The 24,952-nt window shown below is 42.9% G+C and overlaps 1 protein-coding gene across 1 annotated transcript in view; it reads left to right on the plus strand.

Annotated features, from left to right (window-relative positions):
• Window positions 1-519: 519 nt before the first annotated feature.
• Window positions 520-24,952, plus strand: part of LOC126152346 (uncharacterized) — a 349,747-nt gene continuing 325,314 nt past the window's right edge. The window contains exon 1 of the mRNA XM_049916001.1: window positions 520-565. Within this exon, the coding sequence (XP_049771958.1) occupies window positions 520-565 (46 nt within the window). The remainder of the gene's footprint in view (window positions 566-24,952) is intronic.

Raw genomic sequence — 24,952 nt, forward strand, 5'->3', positions numbered from 1 at the left:
GTAGATAGAGTAGCGAAGAGAACGCGCAAATGCAAAAGAAATCGTTTTCAATTTTTTTTTTCAAAGGAGAACCTATACCGAGAAACTAACCCAGAAGCTCATGTAGCTTCGCTTCATTTACATACAGTACTTTTTACACCTTTTATTGTTTTCAGCAAGAAAATCGGAAAACTCATTTTTCTCATGTGTTCCTGTCAACTGCTTTGTGGGACCCGCTTCCTATTTTCCTGTGTGGTCTTTCCTGCGGATACAGCTCATTACATATACACACATCAATTGTTGATAATTGTGCAATTTCTTATGACAGTTCGTACGTCACACTTTTATAATTTTTATTGTGTTGCCTCGTTTTCCTCTTCTAACTAGACCTGAAGACGATCTGCAGCGCAGATTGAGACCGCTACTCGGTAATAAAAGAAGTGATTCAGACGGTGTTCGTTTACTTATTATAAAAAAAGAGATCACAGTTCCTACGACGCGGCGTCGGTTGTGATAATAACAATTTGGAAAATAGTGCAAATGAGTCAGAAAGAAGCAAGCAGAGAAATGGGAAAATTCTTTGAAGGTAAGTAATAAACTGATTCAATGTTGTCCCGAAACTGAAGACACATTCACTAGTTACTTTTAACTAAGTAGCGGTTAATTTAGGTCTTAACACTTCCTTAGTGGATAAATTACAGTTCCTAAGAAAAGATTTCCACTGTTGCTAAACGTGGCAGTGAATTTTTTATAACAGTACTTCCCCACATAATTGCGTTCGAAATACTCTTTTAAATTCCTTGGTAAATAGCTCGTGCGTGGTGACGTCCATGAGGGCGACCGACAATTGGCGACAGTGCTGGCGAGACTGCCAGTGATACAGGGTGTTCGGAAATTTCCGTTACAAACTTCTAGGACTTTTAGAGGGGAATATTTTCCTATTTTGAATAGGAACCATATCCGGAAACGTTCCGTTTCCGTTCTACGACGTCTTCATTTCGGATGTTCAATTCATCCACTTCTGCTTGAGGAGTAGAATCAGGCGTAACGCAGTACAGTTATCAGATAACAATTCGAAATGATTCATTACGAAACATCCATTTATCACTTAAGCACATTTGTGTGTATTAACACTCAAACATTATGTGTTTACATTAACCAAAACAAAAATGAACCGAGCACGCTCTATGTACAGAACAGTACTGATGCATTACAACAGCGGTTCGATGTGGCGGCCACCAACTTTGTTACAGACACTGTATATACGAAGCATGTTCTGGTACACCCTCTCCATCTCACCTGACGTCTCTTCAATTTCTAGTGCAGTGGCCAGAACTCATGCTAGCAGATATTCCTCTTTCTCCGGCGGAGTCTCGTAAATTAAACTTTGCATACGACCCCATAAGGCGTACTTCATAAGAATTAAATCCGGCGATCGCGGCGGCCACGCGATTGGATCACCTCGACCTACCCATCTTTCACCATATCGTCTGCTGGGGCGTCTCCGAACCTCACACGAGAAGTGAGGTGGTGCACCATCATGCTGAAACCACATTTCCTGACGGACATTCATTGGTACAGCTTGCAAGAACGGGTCCAATTCACGTCATCCTATCTACCCTATTGAATACCAAGACAAGCAACTTTGAGACATTTTTCTTTCCCTCAGCAGACGTGGACGCGTTACACATCTGAGCTGAAACCCTCGAACAACGGAAACCATATGTTTCAAGGGATGGGCACCTGTTCAAAATATTATGTACTCACTCCCCTCTACAAGCCCTAGATTGTAACAGGAATTTCCAAACACCCTGTACGTCGATCATGTGTCCTTAAATGGCAAGTGATACTTACTACTACAAAATAATTTATAAGTTACTGCATTAGATGAACTGAGAATAAAACAAATAAAAATGTGTGGACCCGAAACCAAAAACTGAATTCTAGATATGATGAACAGTTGTGTTTCAAAATTTCAAATACCGAAGATCTTGAGAAAAACCAAAGTTGTGACCCCACTGACGTCAAAAACAGACGCCAAAAACTTCCGACTGATGTCACTCGTATGCCACCTCGATCGAATGAACCTTTATCGAATCTTAGACCATGTCGAGCAAACACTGGTCAGGGAACAATCGGATTTTCGACCAGGAAGGTCATGTTGTGGGCAGATCTTGAATCTGACACAACACATAGAAGATGGATGTGAACGCGGGCCTTTGTTGGTGTTACTTCCGCAGACGACACGATCAGTCACAGTAAATTATTAACAAAGGTCTATGCCATCACAAAAGACTTCCATTTAACACATTTTATGAGATGTCTACTTCAAAACAGACATTTCTTCGTTACCCTACAAAACTAAAAGAGCCGCCGGAGGACACCGAGAAATGGCATCCCCCAAGGAAGTGTGTTAGCCTCATTGTTATGTAATATATATAATAATGACCAGCCAATTAGTTCTACCATAAGATCTTCCATTTACGCAGATGATATAGCAGTTGCTGCCCAAGAGAGAACTTTTGTGGAGGCGGAAAAAAACCAACGACAGGTCTCAAGAAAATGTCTGACTGTTATGATAATAACTGCGTAAAGCCAAACCCTTCAAAGACTCATGTGTGTGCATTCCAAGTACGGAACAGAGGGGCCAGGAGGAAACTGAACATAACCTGCAGAGGTCAACAACTAACACACTGCGATACTCCAAAACATTCCAGCGGCCTGCACCGATTCAATATCTGGGAGGCGAGAAGCCAAGCATGTATCGATGCACTGTAATGGCTAAAACTACACCAAGAGCAGTCGTACTACGACCATAAAGCTGAACCATTATTTAATTATACGTCAGTAGAATCAACCAACTCAAACTGCATTTCATTCCGTTAATATCAACGGTTTTAAGGCCGCCTATGCTCTAAATGGCCAGTTAGTTTCTGACAAAAACAAAACAGCTTACTATCTACAGTGCGTTACACGTCCTGATGAAATATATTAGTTGCTATGGTATTTGGACGGGAAACATCTGTTTGAAAACATCAAGCTGATACAAGACTGATTGATTGCCTATCGAACGCGCAAGCCCCTAACGGTATATATATTGAACGTGCGACTGTGTCGACCACAGAACTCTGGTGGGGCGAATTATGGCAAATGTTTGGTGCTAAGCCAGGGGAACATAGTTTATCGTTTTCGGTTATGAAGAGCAATGAGTGAAAGCGTTGCAGTCTCGAGTGCCAATAATCTCACGTGCGAAATCTAGTTCCTCGGTTGCATACTATAGAAAGTTGTTTAAACTTTGTTGGGACTTCGGATTGCCTCCAAAAGAGGATAGCAGGAATTTTGTAGAATGTCATCGATTCGACTCTGTGAAACTTCGCAAGAAGGTGCGGATGCTGATTTTCCTTTGCGGTTGTACCACTCCCAGTGTCACAGAAGAGCATCTAAAAGAAAGAACACGTGGTTTGACTGTTCCAAGTTATTCACCGAAAAGAACATAATTTTAGTTTCTTTTTGGATAAGAGACTGCATGCTGCGAGCGACAGCTCCTGAAACACAATTGTCCACGAAAACCCTGTGCGACTACTACGGCTTTTGCCGCGAAGTCTGTTACGTCATTGTCACGAACGAGAGTGTACCAATTGGTGGACAAAACAACGCTGTCGAAATAGAAGTGTCACATATAGCGATTAGGAAATGCTAGGGAGGACGACCGTTGCAAAATGAACCTGAACATAATTGGGTTTTGGTGACACTAAAAGAGAACCCCCTGAGTGCTTAATAGTTCGAGTTTATTGAAGGGGGAGAAAATTTTAGTCTCTCCGATAAAAAACTTCGTATTGCAAGGCACGATTCTGATAATAGGCGGTTTTAAGTCATACAACACCTTAAAGAAAGAAGGGTTTCGACACGAATTAGTGAATCATTCTGCTGAATTTTTGTCATCGGACTATCCGTCTGTTCGCACAAAGAACACAGAACGGTTGTGGAAATCTGTCAAACCGTCGATAAAAAGAGGGAGTCCAGGAGAAACGGGCGGACTCTACATCTTCCAATACCTAATTTTCCACAACTTGACGGTGCATGGAAAAACTGTCTCTCCTGATACTCTCCGGTATTTCTGACTAATATAGGTAGAGTGTACCCGAGTTGATGAAGAAAATAAGGGATTGCTGCCGGTAGCTTATGTAAGAAGAGGAACACTGCACGAAGAACAAGTGGTTGACAGGTAAAATAAGTAAATTTTATGCTTTCGTTTGTAATTAACTGTAACTTACAATTAGTAAACGTTTGTCTCTTGTCGTTGTGCTAGTGGCCGCTGTGAACAGTATCCGTAGCTCGCACCACGAGTCGTGTGGTCGACAAAGAGTCGCACGTTAGATAGGTATTCATTCTTGGAAATTACTGACCTGCTGAGAAGCTTACGTATGAGCAACTTTAGAAGTGTCCTTGGCACGGAAACTTGGTAGGAGAATTTATGATTTGTAATGCTCCGATTTTACTGCAATTACAGAATTTATAACGTTCTGGTTTCTCCAACACAAACTGCTTCAGACAAGCACTGATATACAGTCGGAAGAGTAGTTTGCAAAAGAAAATTACTCTGAATGTATCTGCCGCGTCGAAGAACTCCATACTGATGCCACACGTATGCCTCTGAGAATTTATGCTGTCGATTTGATACCAATATATTCCGTGCCACGGTCTGACAGGACTGTGATCTTTGCTGATGACTTACCTTATGACTGCTATCGCTGCCCCGTGCTCTTACTGCATTGGGCGGTTTTCTTCAGGTTTTGCTGGCTGGGGACTGATACCTTCATGTTGCTCGCCAACCGTCTCGAGCGACTGATGCTGGGCAACGGTACGGGCCGCTCTAATGACGCTTGTATTGTTGAGAACTGCGGCTCGTGGCGATCCGTTGTTTACTCCTAGAAGACGAAAATAATCACCGCATAATTAAGATAACTGAGTGGCGATAGTAGCAGGGCATAGCAAAGAGAACGAAGGAAAGAAAGGAATAGTCAAAGTAGGAAAGAAAAGTGGAAAATTAATGAAACTGATCAGTCGAATGAACTCTTTCGCTATTTTCAAATAATCAAAATAATCAGAGGTAAAGATATGATAATCATTTACCTCCTTCACACAGGCCAAATATCAGTCTGCACTAGGACGCGAATCTACACTGAGGCGACCGGAGTCATGGGATAGTGACGTGCACAAATATAAATGGTGGTAGTATCGCGTGCACAAGGTATAAAACGGGCAATGCATTGGCTGGGCTGTCATTTGCACTGAGATGATTCACGCGAAAAGGTTTCTAACGTGATTATGGCTGCACAACGGGAATTAACAGGTTTTGAACGTAGAATGGTAGTTGGAGCTACAGGCATGGGACAGTCTTTTTCGGAAATCGTTAGGGAGTTCAACATTCCGAGATCCACAGTGTCAAGATGAATACCAAATCTAAGGCATCTGCTGTAGCCATGGAAAGCCATCACTTAACGACTGACAGTAGTGTAATTTGCGGAGAGTTGTCAGTGGTACCAGACAAGCAACACTGCGTGAAATAACGGCAGAAAACAATGTGGGACGTACGACGAACGGATCCACAATGACAGTGCGATGAAATTTGGCGTTAATGGGGTATGGCAGCAAATGACTGTCGCGAATGCCTTTGCTAACAGCACATCTCCCTTAGCGCCTCTCCTGGGCTCGTGCCCACGTCGGTTAGTCCCTAGATAAATGGAAATCTTCCTCCAAGCTAAAAATATTTTAAAAATATATGCTACACACTAACTCCAGTTTGGTAATACTGTCAACAGGACAAAGGGGTGCTTACATTCACAGGATTGTTTGGTTAGCAAGCACGTGTACCAGAAATTTTGAAGAAAATTAACTGGAAGTAAGATGCCGTACAATATTTTGGTAGGATGTGCTTGTAAGATTCAACGACCCTTCCTTCAGCGCAGGAGCTATAGTTGATGTGCAGCTACTCATGGAGGTCCATTATGGGCTGTATGGCAGCTAAACGTTGTAGATATGCTAATGTGTTAATGAGGAACCGAATTACGCTGGAAAAAATAGTTCCAACTTTGGCCACCAGGTGAAAATCTGGCGCTATACAGCACTCGGATTATGTTTCCGGTGCTCATATTGAAGAAACTACACTCCTGGAAATTGAAATAAGAACACCGTGAATTCATTGTCCCAGGAAGGGGAAACTTTATTGACACATTCCTGGGGTCAGATACATCACATGATCACACTGACAGAACCACAGGCACATAGACACAGGCAACAGAGCATGCACAATGTCGGCACTAGTACAGTGTATATCCACCTTTCGCAGCAATGCAGGCTGCTAGTCTCCCATGGAGACGATCGTAGAGATGCTGGATGTAGTCCTGTGGAACGGCTTGCCATGCCATTTCCACCTGGCGCCTCAGTTGGACCAGCGTTCGTGCTGGACGTGCAGACCGCGTGAGACGACGCTTCATCCAGTCCCAAACATGCTCAATGGGGGACAGATCCGGAGATCTTGCTGGCCAGGGTAGATGACTTACACCTTCTAGAGCACGTTGGGTGGCACGGGATACATGCGGACGTGCTTTGTCCTGTTGGAACAGCAAGTTCCCTTGCCGGTCTAGGAATGGTAGAACGATGGGTTCGATGACGGTTTGGATGTACCGTGCACTATTCAGTGTCCCCTCGACGATCACCAGTGGTGTACGGCCAGTGTAGGAGATCGCTCCCCACACCATGATGCCGGGTGTTGGCCCTGTGTGCCTCGGTCGTATGCAGTCCTGATTGTGGCGCTCACCTGCACGGCGCCAAACACGCATACGACCATCATTGGCACCAAGGCAGAAGCGACTCTCATCGCTGAAGACGACACGTCTCCATTCGTCCCTCCATTCACGCCTGTCGCGACACCACTGGAGGCGGGCTGCACGATGTTGGGGGCGTGAGCGGAAGACGGCCTAACGGTGTGCGGGACCGTAGCTCAGCTTCATGGAGACGGTTGCGAATGGTCCTCGCCGATACCCCAGGAGCAACAGTGTCCATAATTTGCTGGGAAGTGGCGGTGCGGTCCCCTACGGCACTGCGTAGGATCCTACGGTGTTGGCGTGCATCCGTGCGTCGCTGCGGTCCGGTCCCAGGTCGACGGGCACGTGCACCTTCCGCCGACCACTGGCGACAACATCGATGTACTGTGGAGACCTCACGCCCCACGTGTTGAGCAATTCGGCGGTACGTCCACCCGGCCTCCCGCATGCTCACTATACGCCCTCACTCAAAGTCCGTCAACTGCACATACGGTTCACGTCCACGCTGTCGCGGCATGCTACCAGTGTTAAAGACTGCGATGGAGCTCCGTATGCCACGGCAAACTGGCTGACACTGACGGCGGCGGTGCACAAATGCTGCGCAGCTAGCGCCATTCGACGGCCAACACCGCGGTTCCTGGTGTGTCCGCTGTGCCGTGCGTGTGATCATTGCTTGTACAGCCCTCTCGCAGTGTCCGGAGCAAGTATGGTGGGTCTGACACACCGGTGTCAATGTGTTCTTTTTTCCATTTCCAGGAGTGTATGTAAGCAGTGGTTAATAATAAAATAGCTTTCTCAACTGTTTGACCTTTTCTGTCCACGTCCCGTTCTCAATCCATTACACATGGAAACATTTTTCTACCTCTTTCTTACATTCGCAGCGCCAGATTTGCGCTTGGTGGCCAAAACTGTAACTAATATTTTCTCACCGTAAATCGGTTCCGCATGAGCGCATTAGAATATCTACGAAGTTTCACTGCCATACAATAATTGCAGTCTACACTGGATTTCTGTGAGTAGCTGCACTTTAATTATAGCCACCCATTACAAAAATTCTTCAGCCACCTACGTATCCACCCGCAGAGATCGTGCAGATAAACTCAGGCTGGCACAGGTACCTGCAGTTAGTCACTGTCCCTACGCTCCGTCTATGCCTGCAAGAAGAAAAGAATTTAACATGTGATTCAATAAGAAGTGCCTTCTGCCATTCACTTTATAGTTTTTCGTGGTGTATGGATGAACGTGTGGGTACACACTATCTGATCAAAAGTACACGGACAGCTCTGTGTAATGCGGAATTGACCGCTAGATGTCACAAGAGTCAGACCAGAACAGCAGATATAAAAGGAGGCCATAGGTGGAAACATAACCGTCCAAAAAAACTACTAATTAGGGACAGTTAATCACCTATGAGTAGCACCAACACAGACACAGCAAATACTGGTGAACCCCTGCAGCGCCAGCTAACTGGCATTGCCAGCTGTAAACCAGCCTATCAACCTGCAACGCAGGCAATCCGTGCTGCACACTAAAACGCAAACTGAACCGAAACCCTTACACATTGCGATCGATTTATGACCAATCGACCAACCTTGGCTTGTTGCAGATACAGACGTTGCAGCTGTCGCAGGAGACTCAAAGCTTCCCAGTCCAACAGTACCCCTCCTCGATAGGACTGACACTCTTTATGACAACCTAAGCTGTGACAACGGTATAAAGCATTGCACGATACCCGAAACTAACAGCAACCTCACTCTTGTATGATCTGTCGCAGATAGCAAGAAAACCACTACTGCTCTTACTATCCTACCAGACTGTCGCAGAGGTTTTCTTCCCTTGGCACTTTTTTCCGCCTCTGCCCTTGAAACTGCTATCCTTCGTTCTCTTTTCGTCCACTAACTACCTCCTCAATGCGATCGTATTAGTGGACAGTCCTACCCAGACGCACGGATAACATCACAGCCCTACATCCCGTGAAGTCCTCTATTAGTAACTAGAAAATACGGAGATGACAGTAGAACTTTTGTGATGGCCACCACGTCGGTGTGGGCGTGGACGGGCTCCACCCTGTATATATAAAAATAATATGTTACCAATAAAGAAGCAATAACAGTAGCTTGGGTATGCCAGCAGAGCTAAGTGACCTCGAAAGTGGATAGATCATTGAATGTCACCTGAGAAACAAATCCATCACAGACATTTAAACCCCACTAAGACCAATTGTTAGCGCTCCTGGCTTACCGACGTATAAACTGACAAAACACTTGGCCTCTCTGCTCCATCCACACGTGGGGAAGACCGACACACACATAAAGGACTCAGGACATTTCATTGAGAAGCTGAAGAAACTGAAACTTGCACCAAACGACTACATGGTCAGCTTTGATGTTGTTTCTTTGTTTACGAAAGTGCCACTAGTGACGCTCTGGAGCACATATGTTCCATTTTCCCGCAAGACACCAGAAAGCTCTTCCATGCATGTCTCACTCACGTGGAATGGCGAATTATACGAACAGCTAGAAGGCGTCGCCATGAGTAGTCCTCTTAGTCTAGTGGTGGCCAACTTCTTCATGGAATAATTCGAAGCACAGGCACTGGACTTGGCGACTTGCAAACCTAAGATGTGGTACAGATACGTCGATGATACTTTCGTTGTATGGAGCCATGGTGAAGAACAACTCGGTGACTTCAAAAATGGTTCAAATGGCTCTGAGCATTATGGAACATACCTTCTGAGGTCATCAGTTCCCCAGAACTTAGAACTACTTAAATCTAACTAACCTAAGGACATCACACACATCCATTCCGTGACTTCCTAAGACATTTTAACAGTCTCCATGCCAACATAAAATTTACCATGGAAGTAGAAAAGGACAAAAACTGCCACTTCTAGATGTGCTGGTCACAAGGGATGGCGAAAACCTGGGACAAAGCGTGTATAGAAAACCGACACACGCGGACCGATACCTGCACAACCTATCAAACCACCACCCGAACCAGAAAAGAGCCATGATTAATACGCTCGTAATGCGAACAGGACGAATATGTGAACCGCAGCACCTCAGACGCGAAATGAAACACCTGGAAAGTATTCTGAGGTGCAATGTGTACTCCGTAAATTATATTAGAAGTGTAACAGAGCCAAACACTCGGCAAAGTAAGGAATCAGAAAAAGAAATGTCGGGTACGGCCGTTCTGCCATACATTCCCACAGTGACGGAGAGAATCGGTCGTATATTGAGCAAACATGGCATGAAGACCATTTTCAAACCGACAAGGAAGATCAAAGAGTGTCTTAGTTCGGCAAAGGAAAAAAGGAACCCACTTGCAATATCGGAAATATACCGTATACCATGCACATGCGGAAAAGTTTATGTCGGAATGACTGGACGATCGATCAACACCAGGATCAAAGTACACAAGCGACATTGCAGGTTGGGGCAGGTGGAGGAATCGGCTGTGGCAGAGCACGCACTGAGTGAGACCGACCACGTAATAAAATTCGTCGACACGGTAGTTCTGTCTGTAGAGAAGCACTATCACACGCGCTTGTTCAGAGAAGCTGTAGAAATACAAAAACATGCGAACAGTTTCAACAAGAAAGAGGAAAGCCTTAAGGTAAACGGATCCTGGCTTCCCGTACTGCAGCGAACGACCGTCGCAGGTAGCAAGAGGAGAACCGCACCGGAAATGACCGCAGAGAAGCCCTCGGACGTTGGCGTGCCAGGTACATATAGTCTGCGGCCGCGAGCTCGGCTCCAGTTCACCACCGGCAATGGAGGGTGAAGCTTTGACAATGCCAGCCGCTCGTGCTGGCGAAACGTCAGTAAAATCATTAGATAAACGTCGGCCGAAGAACCTGAGACAGAAGCCAATAGGCAGCTTCTCAAAAAATGGGAGATCACGAAACACTGGTTTTGCTAAAATAATAGACCAATTTACACATATAAGAAACACGGAAAAACGTTGTTAAGGAAGACTCGAATTCAGGTCACTAAGGACATACGTTTTATTGAGTTTACGTTTTTACATGGATGTTCACAATTATGAACTTCGTTGAAATTTCTTTTCGTTTCTATTTTGTCTTACAATAGAGTGCTAGATACTGTTTCATTCGTTATAAGATAATTCTGTGTTGCTATTAATTTATTTGTGATGTTTATAATCTGAGTGAAACACGCTGTCTAACTACGTAGTTAAATAAAGATTTTCATAAGAAACAGTTAGGTTTAACACTTAATTAAAACTTACGTTGGCTACATTTGCAGTATTGCTTATTTGCAATGATGTAGTGATGAGTAGCATTATCAGAAAAAAATGTTAGTTCTATAATGAGGAAAACTGTGGACAACTCCAACATAGGTATACGTTTGAACGAGAATTTAGTCTTACGGATGTGGATTTTACTGATGACTGATAAAACAAAAACATTGTGTAGAATAAGTGGAACTATAGCTACAAAAATTGTAGTGCAGCAGAAGGGACTACAAGATGTCGACAGATTTCCATATCTCGGCAACTTTATCTGTACGGAGACGTACGAATACTTGCAGACATCACCAGCAGAATTGAGAAAGCTTCTGCAGCCTTCTAACGAATCATCCTACTGGTGGTCATATACGCATATGAGACCGGGTAAATGTCAACAAAATCACGTTAGGTGATGTTTCGGTAAGCGAGACATGGAGTAGCGAACTGAGAAAATTGTTGATTTTGGGGCAGTTATACTATGCGTAACTGCTTCTCGGACGTCGATGATAACACACTGAAGAGCCACAGAAACTGGTACATCTGCCTAATATCGTGCAGGACCCCGCAAGCACGCAGAAGTGCCGCAGCACGACGTGGCATCGACTCGACTAATGTCTGAAGTAGTGCTGGAGGGAACTGAACCATGAATCCTGCAGGGCTGTCCATAAACCCGTAAGAGTACGAGGGGATGGAGAACTCTTCTGAACAACACGTTGCAAGGCATCCCAGATATGCTCAATACTGTTCATGAGGTTGGTGGCCAGCGGAAGTGTTTAAACTCAGAAGAGTGTTCCTGGAGCCACTCTGTAGCAATTCTGGACGTGTGGGGTCTCGCATTGTCATACTGGAATTGCCCAAGTCCGTCGCAATGCACAATGGACATGAGTGGATTAAGGTGATCAGGCAGGATGCTTACGTACGTGTCACTTGTCTGAGTCGTATCTAGACGTATCAGGGATCCCAAATCACTCGAACTGCACACGCCCCACACAATTACAGAGCCTCCGCCAGATTGAACAGTCCCCTGCTGACATGCAGGGTCCATGGATTCATGAAGTTGTTTCCACACCCGTACACGTCCATCCGCTTGATACAATTTGAAACGAGACTCGTCCGAGCAGGCAACATGTTTCCAGTCATCAACAGTCCATTGTCGGTGTTGACGGGCGCAGGCAAGGCGTAAAGCTTTGTGTCGTGCACTCACGAAGGGTGCACGAGTGAGCTTTCGGCTCCGGAAGCCCGTATCGATGATGTTTCGTTGAATGGTTCGCACGCTGTCGCTTGTTGATGGCCCAGCACTGAAATCCACAGCAATCTGCGGAAGGGTTGCACTTACATCACGTTGAACTTTTCTCTTCAGTCGTCGTTGGTCCCGTTCTTCCAGGATCTTTTACCGGACACAGCGATGTTGGAGATTTGATGTTTTACCGAATTCCTGATATTCACAGTACATTCGTGAAATGGTCGTACGAGAAAATCCCCACCTCATCGCTACCTCGGAGATGCTGTGCCCCGTCGCTCGTGCGCCGACTGTAACATGACGTTCAGGCTGACTTAAATCTTGATAATCTGCCATTGTAGCAGCAGTAACCGATCTAACAACTGCGTCAGACACTTCCTGTTTTATACAGGCGTTGCTGACACCAGCGCCGTATTCTGCTGTTTACATATCTCTGTATTTGAATACGAGTTTCTTTAGCGCTTCAGTGTAGTTACAAGAAGAAAGTGCGACGTACTTCTGCTCTTGAAAGTTTTTCGAGATACGAACATCGAAGAATCGACCATGTCGGAGTTACTGAGCAAAACATGCACTGTAAGAAATAAGACATCCAAGATTAATAAAGCTCCCTTTTCTGCTTTTGTAAACTTCCGTAGATGCTCTTCGCTCAGTAGAAAACCGTCTTGAAGACACTAGCAAGTGTGGAGGCTACTCAAAGAATGCGCTGTGGAGCTAGCGGTGGAAATAGAAAACTTAACGTGTAGGAAGCGAAAGGCTTGCTGTCGGAAAGTTAGAGGTAAGAAGCTTCCGAAACAGGTGAAATCATAAATATGCCGAACAAACTTGTTAATTGTGGACTTTACAACGCTATATGAGTATTATACGGACGACGAATAAAACTCTCCACTTGTCAAACCGAACGCAACGTGTTATTCACTTTCAATTCCGATGATAATGCTTCACGCGTTAGTGTATCCTGTTTACTTACAGAATCACGAAATCTATTAAGATCCGTAATTGGTCTGACGTCATTTTTAGATGGCAGCTTCTGAAGTGATCTACGAAAACCTCGTGGCTCAGTGCCCGAGCTGACGTCATCTCCTTATCCAGTCACGCAATAAAACACGGGTGTTTTTTTCCGTTTCCCTCTCATTTAAAAAAAAACAAACCTGAACTCAGCTACTGCCAATATGACTACGACAAATATAATTTCACAGACGAAAACGTTGAGTCGTTACTCGTAAAATCTCGAAACTGAAGTGTACACCGATGTAGACAGCCAATTACGGAACGTGTTTCACGACGCTGATTTCAAGAAACGAGTTCCACAACTCGTAGTCTGCGCATAATGTGATCTTTATCTTATCCAGGGCGGTCGAGCTGGCTGGGTCTAATTCGTCAGAGAGTGCATAGAGAGTTCTGTTTACTCTGACACTGGATTATTACGCCATTGTTCACTGGGACTACGTAAATGGGGTAAATTTGTCCTCTAGTTTGTGATAGGCACTCTTTATATGTGTGTACCAGTTGAAACAATGCCGGCCGGAGTGGCCGTGCGGTTCTAGGCGCTACTGAGTTGATACAATGCTTCTACGATCTCACACATTTGTGGTTTCAACCTTGCGTAGGTAATATTTCCTATTTAATTTGTATATTTTTTATTGGGTTGGTCCATAAGTTCGGTGCGTTTTTCTATAAGTTTAATAAACACAGCAGATATAACAGAGACTTCAGTCGCAAATAATAAATTCTCCTTCAATATTTACAACTGTCTGCCAACACTGGGGTAACTTTTCGATTCCGTGACTGTAGAAATAACGTGCTTTTTAGGCGAAGCACTTGTAGAGCCATGTTCGGAGAGCATTTTCACCCGGAAATGAAGTTCCTTGAATGTTGTTCGATAGAGTGCGGAAAATATGAAAATCTGAGGGTGCAAGATCAGATGAATAAGGTGGGTGCGGAATGACTTCCCAACTCAGATCTTTTATAGTGTTTTTTGATAGACTAGAAGAATACTGACGGGCGTAGTCGTATAGTAGCATTCGATTGCGTCTGCAGGATGTCTCATATGTTGTCAGCAGTGATGGTTAGACCTCGGGGAAGCAATTCGTTGTACACCACACCGCCGCTGTTCCACCAGTTGCGTAACATTGTCTTTTGCGGATGCGCGCAGGTCTTTGCACGGGAAGTTGCTGCTTTGTTTGGGCTCAACCATTCCTTTCTTTCCCGTACGTTAGCATAAAGACACCATTTCTCGTCACCAGTAACGACACAGAATAGGAATGGTCGGCGCTGCTCACAAGTCAGTTGACGAAGAGCAAGCAGAGATGAACATCTGGCCATCCGCTGCTTTTTGTGATTTTGGCTTAGAGCATGTGATGGCCATACACCCGATTTTTGAATCTTCCCCTCTGCATACAAATGGTGGAATGATCACAGTTCGTCATATTTGTCAGGTCTTGACTTAAAGGACGAGGATCATTGCGAATTAATTCGTCCACACAATCTTAAGTGGTAAGTCACTTATGTCAAAATGATCCTCCTTAAAACACAAAACTCCCATACAGGGCCCAAATGTTTCTAGCTGCCTTCACTGCTCTCACCCCTTTATTAAACTCAGACAGAAGAATGTGTCGCAAATGTTCCACTTTCTCTAATTTCTAGCTTCCACAGCTCCACTCACTATCTTCAAATAACAAAATGACAAGATGTAAAATCAAATAACAACAATGAACTGCAAATAAAAAAGGCAATCGATAAATAAACCCATAGCAACCGGAATATCAACATGTTATGAACTTATGTACAGTTAGTTCCACCGAGCGAGGTGGCGCAGTGGTTAGCACACTGGACTCGCATTCGGGAGGACGACGGTTCAGTCCCGCGTCAGGCCATCCAGATTTAGGTATTCCTGATTTCCCTAAATCGCTCCAGGCAAATGCCGGAATGGTTCCTTTGAAAGGGCACGGCCGACTTCCTTCCAGATCCTTCCCTAATCCGATGAGACCGATGACCTCGCTATTTGGTCTCTTCCCCTAAACAACCCCAACAGTCAGTTCACAAGAAAGTGTAAGCCATAATTTTAAATGTAACGTCGGCAGCGCTGTCTCTGGTAGTGATCTCGTATCTCTAATCAATGCTCTTTTGCACAGTATATAGATAATGTTTTGTTTTGATTGTTGCCGTTTAAAATGAGTGCAAAATATCTGAAGCGTCAGGAGCCAGTGTTGCTTGTAAATCATCGAAAGGGAGCAAAGCTTTCGTTTGGAGACACTGCTAAAATTCGTAGAAAGTAAAGTCATTCGTTGCGGAGTTGTTGTTGTTGTTGTTGTGGTCTTCAGTCCTGAGACTGGTTTGATGCAGCTCTCCATGCTACTCTATCCTGTGCAAGCTTCTTCATCTCCCAGTACCTACTGCAACCTACATCCTTCTGAATCTGCTTAGTGTATTCATCTCTTGGTCTCCCCCTACGATTTTTACCCTCCACGCTGCCCTCCAATACTAAATTGGTGATCCCTTGATGCCACAGAACATGTCCTACCAACCGATCCCTTCTTCTGGTCAAGTTGTGCCACAAACTTCTCTTCTCCCCAATCCTATTCAATACTTCCTCATTAGTTATGTGATCTACCCATTTAATCTTCAGCATTCTTCTGTAGCACCACATTTCAAAAGCTTCTATTCTCTTCTTGTCCAAACTATTTATCGTCCACGTCTCACTTCCATACATGGCTACACTCCATACAAATACTTTCAGAAATGACTTCCTGACACTTAAATCTATACTCGATGTTAACAAATTTCTCTTATTCAGAAGCCCTTCCCTTGCCATTGCCAGTCTACATTTTATATCCTCTCTACTTCGACCATCATCAGTTATTTTGCTCCCCAAATAGCAAAACTCCTTTACTACTTTAAGTGTCTCATTTCCTAATCTAATACCCTCAACATCACCCGACTTAATTTGACTACATTCCATTATCCTCGTTTTGCTTTTGTTGATGTTCATCTTATATCCTCCCTTCAAGACACCATCCATTCCGTTCAACTGCTCTTCCAAGTCCTTTGCTGTCTCTGACAGAATTACAATGTCATCGGCGAACCTCAAAGTTTTTATTTTTTCTCCATGGATTTTAATACCTACTCCAAATTTTTCTTTTGTTTCCTTTACTGCTTGCTCAATATACAGATTGAATAACATCGGGGAGAGGCTACAACCCTGTCTTACTCCCTTCCCAACCACTGCTTCCCTTTCATGTCCCTCGACTATTATAACTGCCATCTGGTTTCTGTGCAAATTGTAAATAGCCTTTCGCTCCCTGTATTTTACCCCTGCCACCTCCAGAATTTGAAAGAGTGTATTCCAATCAACATTGTCAAAAGCTTTCTCTAAGTCCACAAATGCTAGAAACGTAGGTTTGCCTTTCCTTAATCTTTCTTCTAAGATACGTCGTAAGGTCAGTATTGCCTCCCGTGTTGCAGTATATCTACGGAATCCAAACTGATCTTCCCCGAGGTCGGCTTCTACTAGTTTTTCCATTTGTCTGTAAATGCGTGTTAGTATTTTGCAGCTGTGGCTTATTAAACTGATTGTTCGGTAATTTTCACATCTGTCAACACCTGCTTTCTTTGGGATTGGAGTTATTATATTCTTCTTGAAGTCTGAGGGTATTTAACCTGTTTCATACATCTTGCTCACCACATGGTAGAGTTTTGTCAGGACTGGCTCTCCCAAGGCCGTCAGTAGTTCCAATGCAATGTTGTCTACTCCGGGGGCCTTGTTCGACTCAGGTCTTTCAGTGCTCTGTCAAACTCTTCACGCAGTATCGTATCTCCCATTTCATCTTCATCTACATCCTCTTCCATTTCGATAATATTGTCCTCAAGTACATCGCCCTTGTATAGACGCTCTATATACTCCTTCCATCTTTCTGCTTTCCCTTCTTTGCTTAGAACTGGGTTTCCATCTGAACTCTTGATGTTCATACAAGTGGTTCTCTTATCTCCAAAGGTCTCTTTAATTTTCCTGTAGGCAGTATCTATCTTACCCCTAGTGAGATAAGCCTCTACATCCTTACATTTGTCCTCTAGCCATCCCTGCTTAGCCTTTTTGCATTTCCTGTCGATCTCATTTTTGAGACGTTTGTATTCCTTTTTGCCTGCTTCATTTACTGCATCTTTATATTTTCTCCTTTCATCAATTAAATTCAATATTTCTTCTGTTACCCAAGGATTTCTACTAGCCATCGTCTTTTTACCTACTTGATCGTCTGCTGCCTTCACTACTTCATCCCTCAAAGCTACCCATTCTTCTTCTACTGTATTTCTTTCCCCCGTTCCTGTCAATTGTTGCCTTATGCTCTCCCTGAAACTCTGTACAAACTCTGGTTCTTTCAGTTTATCCAGGTCCCATCTCCTTGTCGCGTCCCCACACTGAACGTGATAGAAGCCGCCATTTGCAGAGAAACAGTACGTAAACATGGTTCGTTCGTGTGCTGCTATTAATTGTAACAGTATAATGGAGGCAAAGACGAAGACAGAAACAATGTTACATTTCACAGGTCAGTCATTTCTGGTTATTTGTTACTTTCTGTTACTTGTATATAGTATTTTCATGGAGAAATAATACATCATGAGCGTTTGCTTTTGCTTAGATTTCCCTTTACAAACGATTTTCTAAATCGGAATTGGATAGTTGCTACTCGGAGAAAGAACTTCCAACCGACAGCAAATCATTTGCTGTGCTCTCTTCATTCTGAAGAGAATTGTTACATGGAAAATTATGTAAATAGACGTTAACTGAAGGACGATGCTATACCGACAGTATTTGGATTTCCAACTCATTTGAAAAAGTGTCCTGGAAATCGTGCAATATAGGCCTAGTTTAAATAGTGTGGAAATACTGTCAGTGTGTATAATTTTGAACGTTCCTTTTCCTGGTTACCAAGGCAATCAAGAATATATTAAGTATGAATCAGAGGTAGGTCGAATAATTGAGTTTAGAAAAAAAAAATGGCTCTGAGCACTATGCGACTTAACTTCTGAGGTCATCAGTCGCCTAGAACTTAGAACTAATTAAACCTAACTAACCTAAGGACATCACACACATCCATGCCCGAGGCAGGATTCGAACCTCCGACCGTAGCGGTCGCTCGGCTCCAGACTGTAGCGCCTAGAACCGCAAGGCCACTCCGGCCGGCATTGCGCTTAGATACTTGACATGTGTTGTCACGTGGTGATTATACTTCCTAAATGGTCAAATATTTGATCAAATGTTACAAACTCAACCACTTTTAGAAGTGCTATCAGTGTTAAAAACTAATGTGCGAATGAAATTCCTACCGTATTTAAAGTGATATGGGTTATTACAATTAATCATGCCAAAATTCGAGTGTAGACAGTACTGTGCTAAACAAAAGTAAGCGTGCAAAATGTACACAGTAGTCGGCAAAAAGCAAACAGGACCTGACAGGAAAATTAAATTATAATCGTACTGTCTGCTACTTTCAAAGTTTCATGTAATTATCTAATGCAAATAACTCGATGTAACCTCGCTCCACCTTGTCAGGAAAGAGCCTCACATTCTTAAATTTCGCGTCTCTATGCAGACGTATTTCGGAAATTAGGAAACTTCATTCATTTAAGTATACTTTTAAAATAGACTCGAATACTCAGTACTTTTTTAAACAAACATGTGTTTAATTTGTGCTTCAATTTGCTCTTGTTGCGTATCATATACTTCAAATCACAACCCCAGTACTAGGATTCATCCCTGCAAATGGCGGCGTTCAGCTGCTTCAATTGGGGGACAGTTGCCTCGCTTCTCCGCTACGGCGTGGTAGGGGCTTGACTATTACATAATTCTGCAGTTAGTAATAACGTGCATTTTCATCTAAACTTATATTTATAACAGCATCTTTTATTTCATACAGATAACGGCGTACACTTTTTTGTGGAACTGACTACCAACCTAATACATACCTGGAAAGAAGATTGAAAACTGATATACGCATTTTCACATACGTTCTTCAATCATGTATTACTATGTATACATTGATGCATTGTTTACCTCTGTAACTAAACTTGTTTCACCCAAATCGTCCTTGCAATATAAAATACATAGACTTGTAGTCATTCTGATGACGAGGAATCTTGAGAAAGGCTTGCAGTACACCTTGTGACATTTCCGAAACTTCAAGGGCATAAGAGATCTTTTTTGTGACTGTAAACGTAGTTATTCGATGGAAGGTATGGTGAAATACGCGTTTTTGTGTGAGTATTACAATGTATTGATTCAGTTTCTTACAGGGTTATTAATAATGATTGAAGCGATTTCACAGCTCTACAATAACTTTATTATTTGAGATATTTTCACAATGCTTTGCACACACATACAAAAACTCAAAAAGTTTTTTTAGGCATTCACAAATGTTCGATATGTGCCCCTTTAGTGATTCGGCAGACATCAAGCCGATAATCATGTTCCTCCCACACTCGGCGCAGCATGTCCCCATCAATGAGTTCGAAAGCATTGTTGATGCCAGCTCGCAGTTCTGGCACGTTTCTTGGTAGAGGAGGTTTAAACACTGAATCTTTCACATCACTATGCGTGAAACTTGCCCGCACGCGTTCAACCGTTTCTTCGCTCACTGCAGGCCGACCCGTTGATTTCCCCTTACCGAGGCATCCAGAAGCTTTAAACTGCGCATACCATCACCGAATGGAGTTAGCAATTGGTGGATCTTTGTTGAACTTCGTCCTGAAGTGTCGTTGCACTGTTATGACTGACTGATGTGAGTGCATTTCAAGCACGACATACGCTTTCTCGGCTCCTGTCGCCATTTTGTCTCACTGCGCTCTCGAGCGCTCTGGCGGCAGAAACCTGAAGTGCGGCTTCAGCCGAACAAAACTTTATGAGTTTTTTTACGTATCTGTAGTGTGTCGTGACCATATGTCAATGAATGGAGCTACAGTGAATTTATGAAATCGCTTCAATCATTTGTAATAGCCCTGTACAGCTGCTAGCTGTGAAATTTCAGATGAAGTGCGTTTTCACAAAATAAAATATGTATTAGAGACAGAAAAGAGTGTAATTTGCTATGAGCAGATAGTTTCCAGTTTTACGTTATAACTTTGAGGTATAATGGGAGCCCATTGTATGAAAAGTAAAACATTACCGTATGGAACGATCATGGTATCTTCTTTACATGGATAATCATTTGGTAAAAGTTATATCTATATAGTGAGCAGATGTAAACTGATTCAGAAAAGGACAGTTTTGCTTAAGTAATAATTTTATAAACTTAGGATGAGCCCACGACTTCGTTGAATACTGGAATACCTGGATGAATCCGTGGCTCGGAGCTTCTGTGTTTGAACCATGTAGCACACAGCAGATTTCGCTTATTTCAGATCCCACAACAAATTAAAATCAGTCCACAAACTACATGCAATTTATATAAAAGCTAAGTTTTCTGTAATGTGTGCATTGAAAATTTAATAATGTGGGCAGTTGTTAAAAACAGAGATGATACTATTGTAAACGTTATCATTTTTGTCATTTAAGATGGATTCCAAGGAAATAAACCTGAATCCATCTTAAATGACAAAAATGATAAGTTTGCAAAAAGTATCATCTCTGTTTTCAGCAGCAACCTACATTATTAAATTTGTAATGTGCCCAAACACACACACACACACACACACACACACACACACCACACACACACACCTTCATGTTTACGATAAATATTTTGTTATGTTACCATGACATTCCCCAAATGAACTATGGAATGGCCTCATTTACAAATATACGATCACGCCAACCACTTGTACCCCCTGTCAGTTTGAAACTATATGAACATCAACTAACAGCATAAATTGTGTATTCATCTGCATATTTTTAAAGCATTAACCAATGTATTACTCCAGCCTTTAGTTAGTTATTACATTTAACTGGTATAATCATAACTCCTGCTTTGGAAAAGTGTTCTCTTCTCCAATCACTCCTTCCACCATCTGTATCTGAATCTCTCTCTCTCTCTCTCTTTCTCTCCTGCCTCCATCCCTTCATCCCTATGTGTTAATCTCAGCCAAATTGTTATTTATGTACAATTTGCAACATAATTATTGTACTTAAAGTTTGCAACAAGTCACCTCATTATGTAAACGGGTATGTAATTTAAACTACATAAACTTGACAGAATCGGATTTTTACACCACCTGAAATGTATTTATTCCAACACTACACGAACAAAGATCTCCACAATCCATTAAAACCTATTCTAAAATAACGACGTTGTTATGATATATACTCTTTCTACTTAGAGATAATGTTTCTATTTTGCAATATGTTCTCTGCACCTAACTGTTTCCATACACCATCTTTGTTTACACAATGTGACGGTTTGTACCTGATGTGTTACGACAGAAAAAGGAACGTGTGATCACTGGACGTATTCTATTTTACTTGTTTTATTTACAGCGCAAGATATACGTTTAGTTTTCAAAAAAGAAAAGAGACGAAAACTATGTTCCGAAACAGTGTTTTTGTTTCTCGACTAGACAGTGCCACAAGTTCACCCACAAATAATCATTGACTGGGGTACCAGTAAACTTGTTCTTTCATTCGATATCAAGAGCTTCTATTATTCTTTCTTCCTCTTACCTCAATGTCCATGTCTGAGCACCCTATTATGCCCCTCTCCATATAAGCACTTCGCCTGTATCTTTCTCAGGTTCCTGTCCATGCACCCGCATTGAAGGCTCCTCTTCTTATTACATTTCTCCATGCACTTGCTCTACGCGTTTTCACCCCGTCACTGCAACTCATATCCTCCGTTATTTTGCTTCCCAGATATCTGAAAGCACTAATTTGTTCTGTATCTACCGGTCCTAACTTTAGAGTTGTTCTTATTCATCTTGGATTTATCACCACACATTTTGTCTTTTTATTGCTATTTCTAATTCCGAGTTCCTCACAGGTCTTGTTTAATTCTTTTAACTTCCCAATTATAGTCCTTTCGATCTCTGCCGATAACACCGCATCATCCGCTAGTTGCATACATTCTATCCTCCTAGCACTAACTCTAAACCGAATTTTTCAGACCATGTTTTCTGAGCCTGAATGTCACGCAATCGCTCGTCTGGGATTCGAAAATTTGTTTGTGGTCTGATATGATCTATTATAAATGATTTTTGAAAGGCTGCGACTGTGAAAACAATAGGTTTTTATAAATAAATAAATCTTCTGCTACCAGTCACGATTTTCTTTATTTACTTTTCGCACGACGCGTTTCGGGAAATGATTCCCATTTTCAAGTGCGCTTTCTGTGTGTATTATGCCATTTATACTGATGTTGTCAATGTGTGAAAGTCTGCTTCATTTCGTTGACTTTTACCCCAATATATAAGAAACGCGCGATTTTTTAGTTGGTTATCGATAATACAGACAAAAAACGCACTTGAAAATGTGAACCATTTCCCGAACGTAAAAAAAGGAAATAAAGAAAATCGAGACTGGTAGCAGTAGATTTATTTATAAAAAAAAAACTTATATGTTTGTGGGCTATGTGTTACAGTCACTACTGAAAACGGTGTATGTTAAATGTTCGTCCGCTATAATCAGGATTAAATTCTAAGTTTCTGAAAACAGCCAAAAGTCGCACTTTATATTTTTTACTGACCGGTTTCGCTCTTCAAATGAATAAGAGAATTATCAGAATATACACTGTAAAAGAAGCAATTTAACACGGAAAACTCACACTGACGTTATGTAAAGTACATTTCTATTTCCAGTATGATGAGTTACGTTTACAGTTGGCTGAGAGCATTATAGATTGCCTTTAGTGTTGGCTGACAACGTTAAAGATTAAACTGGCTGTACTGTCGTACTTAAACTTACGTTTGAACATCGTTTAAAGTGCAGTACTAAATGATGACATTTACAGCGCCAAAGATGAAGTTGACTTTACAACAGTACTTGTAACGTTCATAGTTTAGTTTATCCAAAGACAATTTACAATTAAAGAAAACGAAATTTACATATTAATCGTCTGTTTTATGGGCGTGTGCGTAGACAGCTCATTTCTGTATATATCTTATCTTTCCACAAATATGAATACATATTAAAAAAATAAAATACCTTTCAGAGTACATTATAAAAAATACATATTTAAAATGTCTATACAAATATGCATTCAAAATTACCATTGTTAAAAATATTTCTGTTAGGATGATACGGTAGGTATTATACAGAAAGAAACTGGTACACGTGCGTTATCTACATCTACATCCATACTCCGCAAGCCACCTGACGGTGTGTGGCGGAGGGTACCTTGAGTACCTCTATCGCTTCTCCCTTCTATTCCAGTCTCGCATTGTTTGTGGAAAGAAGGATTGTCGGTATGCCTCTGTGTGGGCTCTAATCTCTCCGATTTTATCCTCATGGTCTCTTCGCGAGATATACGTAGGAGGGAGCAATATACTGCTTGACTCTTCGGTGAAGGTATGTTCTCGAAACTTTGACAAAAGCCCGTACCGAGCTACTGAGCGTCTCTCCTGCAGAGTCTTCCACTGGAGTTTATCTATCATCTCCGTAACGCTTTCGCGATTACTAAATGATCCTGTAACGAAGCGCGCTGCTCTCCGTTGGATCTTCTCTATATCTTCTATCAACCCTATCTGGTACGGATCCCACACTGCTGAGCAGTATTCAAGCAGTGGGCGAACAAGCGTACTGTAACCTACTTCCTTCGTTTTCGGATTGCATTTCCTTAGGATTCTTCCTAAGGAAGGCCACCGCGAGCACGCAAAAGTGCCGCAACACGGCGTGGCATGGACTCGAATAATGTCTGAAGTAGTGCTGGAGGGAACTGACACTCTGTATCCCGCAGGGCTGTCCATAAATCAGTAAGAGTACGAGGGGGTGGAGATCTCTTCAGAACAGCACGTAGCAAGGCATCCCAGAGATGCTCAATAATGTCCATATGTGGGAGCTTGGTGACCAGATCAAATGTTTACACTCAGAAGAGTGTTCCTGGAGCCACTCTGTAGCAATTCTGGATGTGTGGGGTGTCGCATTGTCCTGCTGGAATTACACCCAAGTCCATCGGAATGCTCAATGGACTTGAATGGATGAAGGTGATCAGACAGCATGCTCACGTACGTGTCACCTGTCAGAGTCGTATCTAGACGTATCAGTGGTCGCATATCACTCCAACTGCACTCGCCCCACACCATTACAGAGCCTCCACCAGCTTGAACGGTCCCCTGCTGACAAGCAGGGCCCATGGATTCATGAGGTTGTCTCCATACGCGTACACGCCCATCCGCTCGATACAATTTGAAACGAAACGCGACTCGTCCAACTAGGCAACATGTTTCCAGTCATCAGCTGTCCAATGTCGCTGTTGACGGGCCCAGACGAGGCGTCAAGCTTTGTGTCGTGCAGTCATCAAGGGTACTCGTGTGGACCTTCAGCTCCGAAAGCCCATTTCGTTGAATGGTTCGCACGCTGACACTTGTTGATGGCCCAGCATTGAAATCTGAAGCAATTTGCGGAAGTGTTGCACTTCTGTTACGCTGAACGATTCTCTCCAGGCGTCGTTGGTTCCGTTCTCTCAGGATCTCTTTCCAGCCGCAGCGATGTCGGAGATTTGATGTTTTAACGGATTCC

The sequence above is a fragment of the Schistocerca cancellata genome, chromosome 2 (assembly GCF_023864275.1).
Source record: "Schistocerca cancellata isolate TAMUIC-IGC-003103 chromosome 2, iqSchCanc2.1, whole genome shotgun sequence".
Taxonomy (NCBI): domain Eukaryota; kingdom Metazoa; phylum Arthropoda; class Insecta; order Orthoptera; family Acrididae; genus Schistocerca; species Schistocerca cancellata.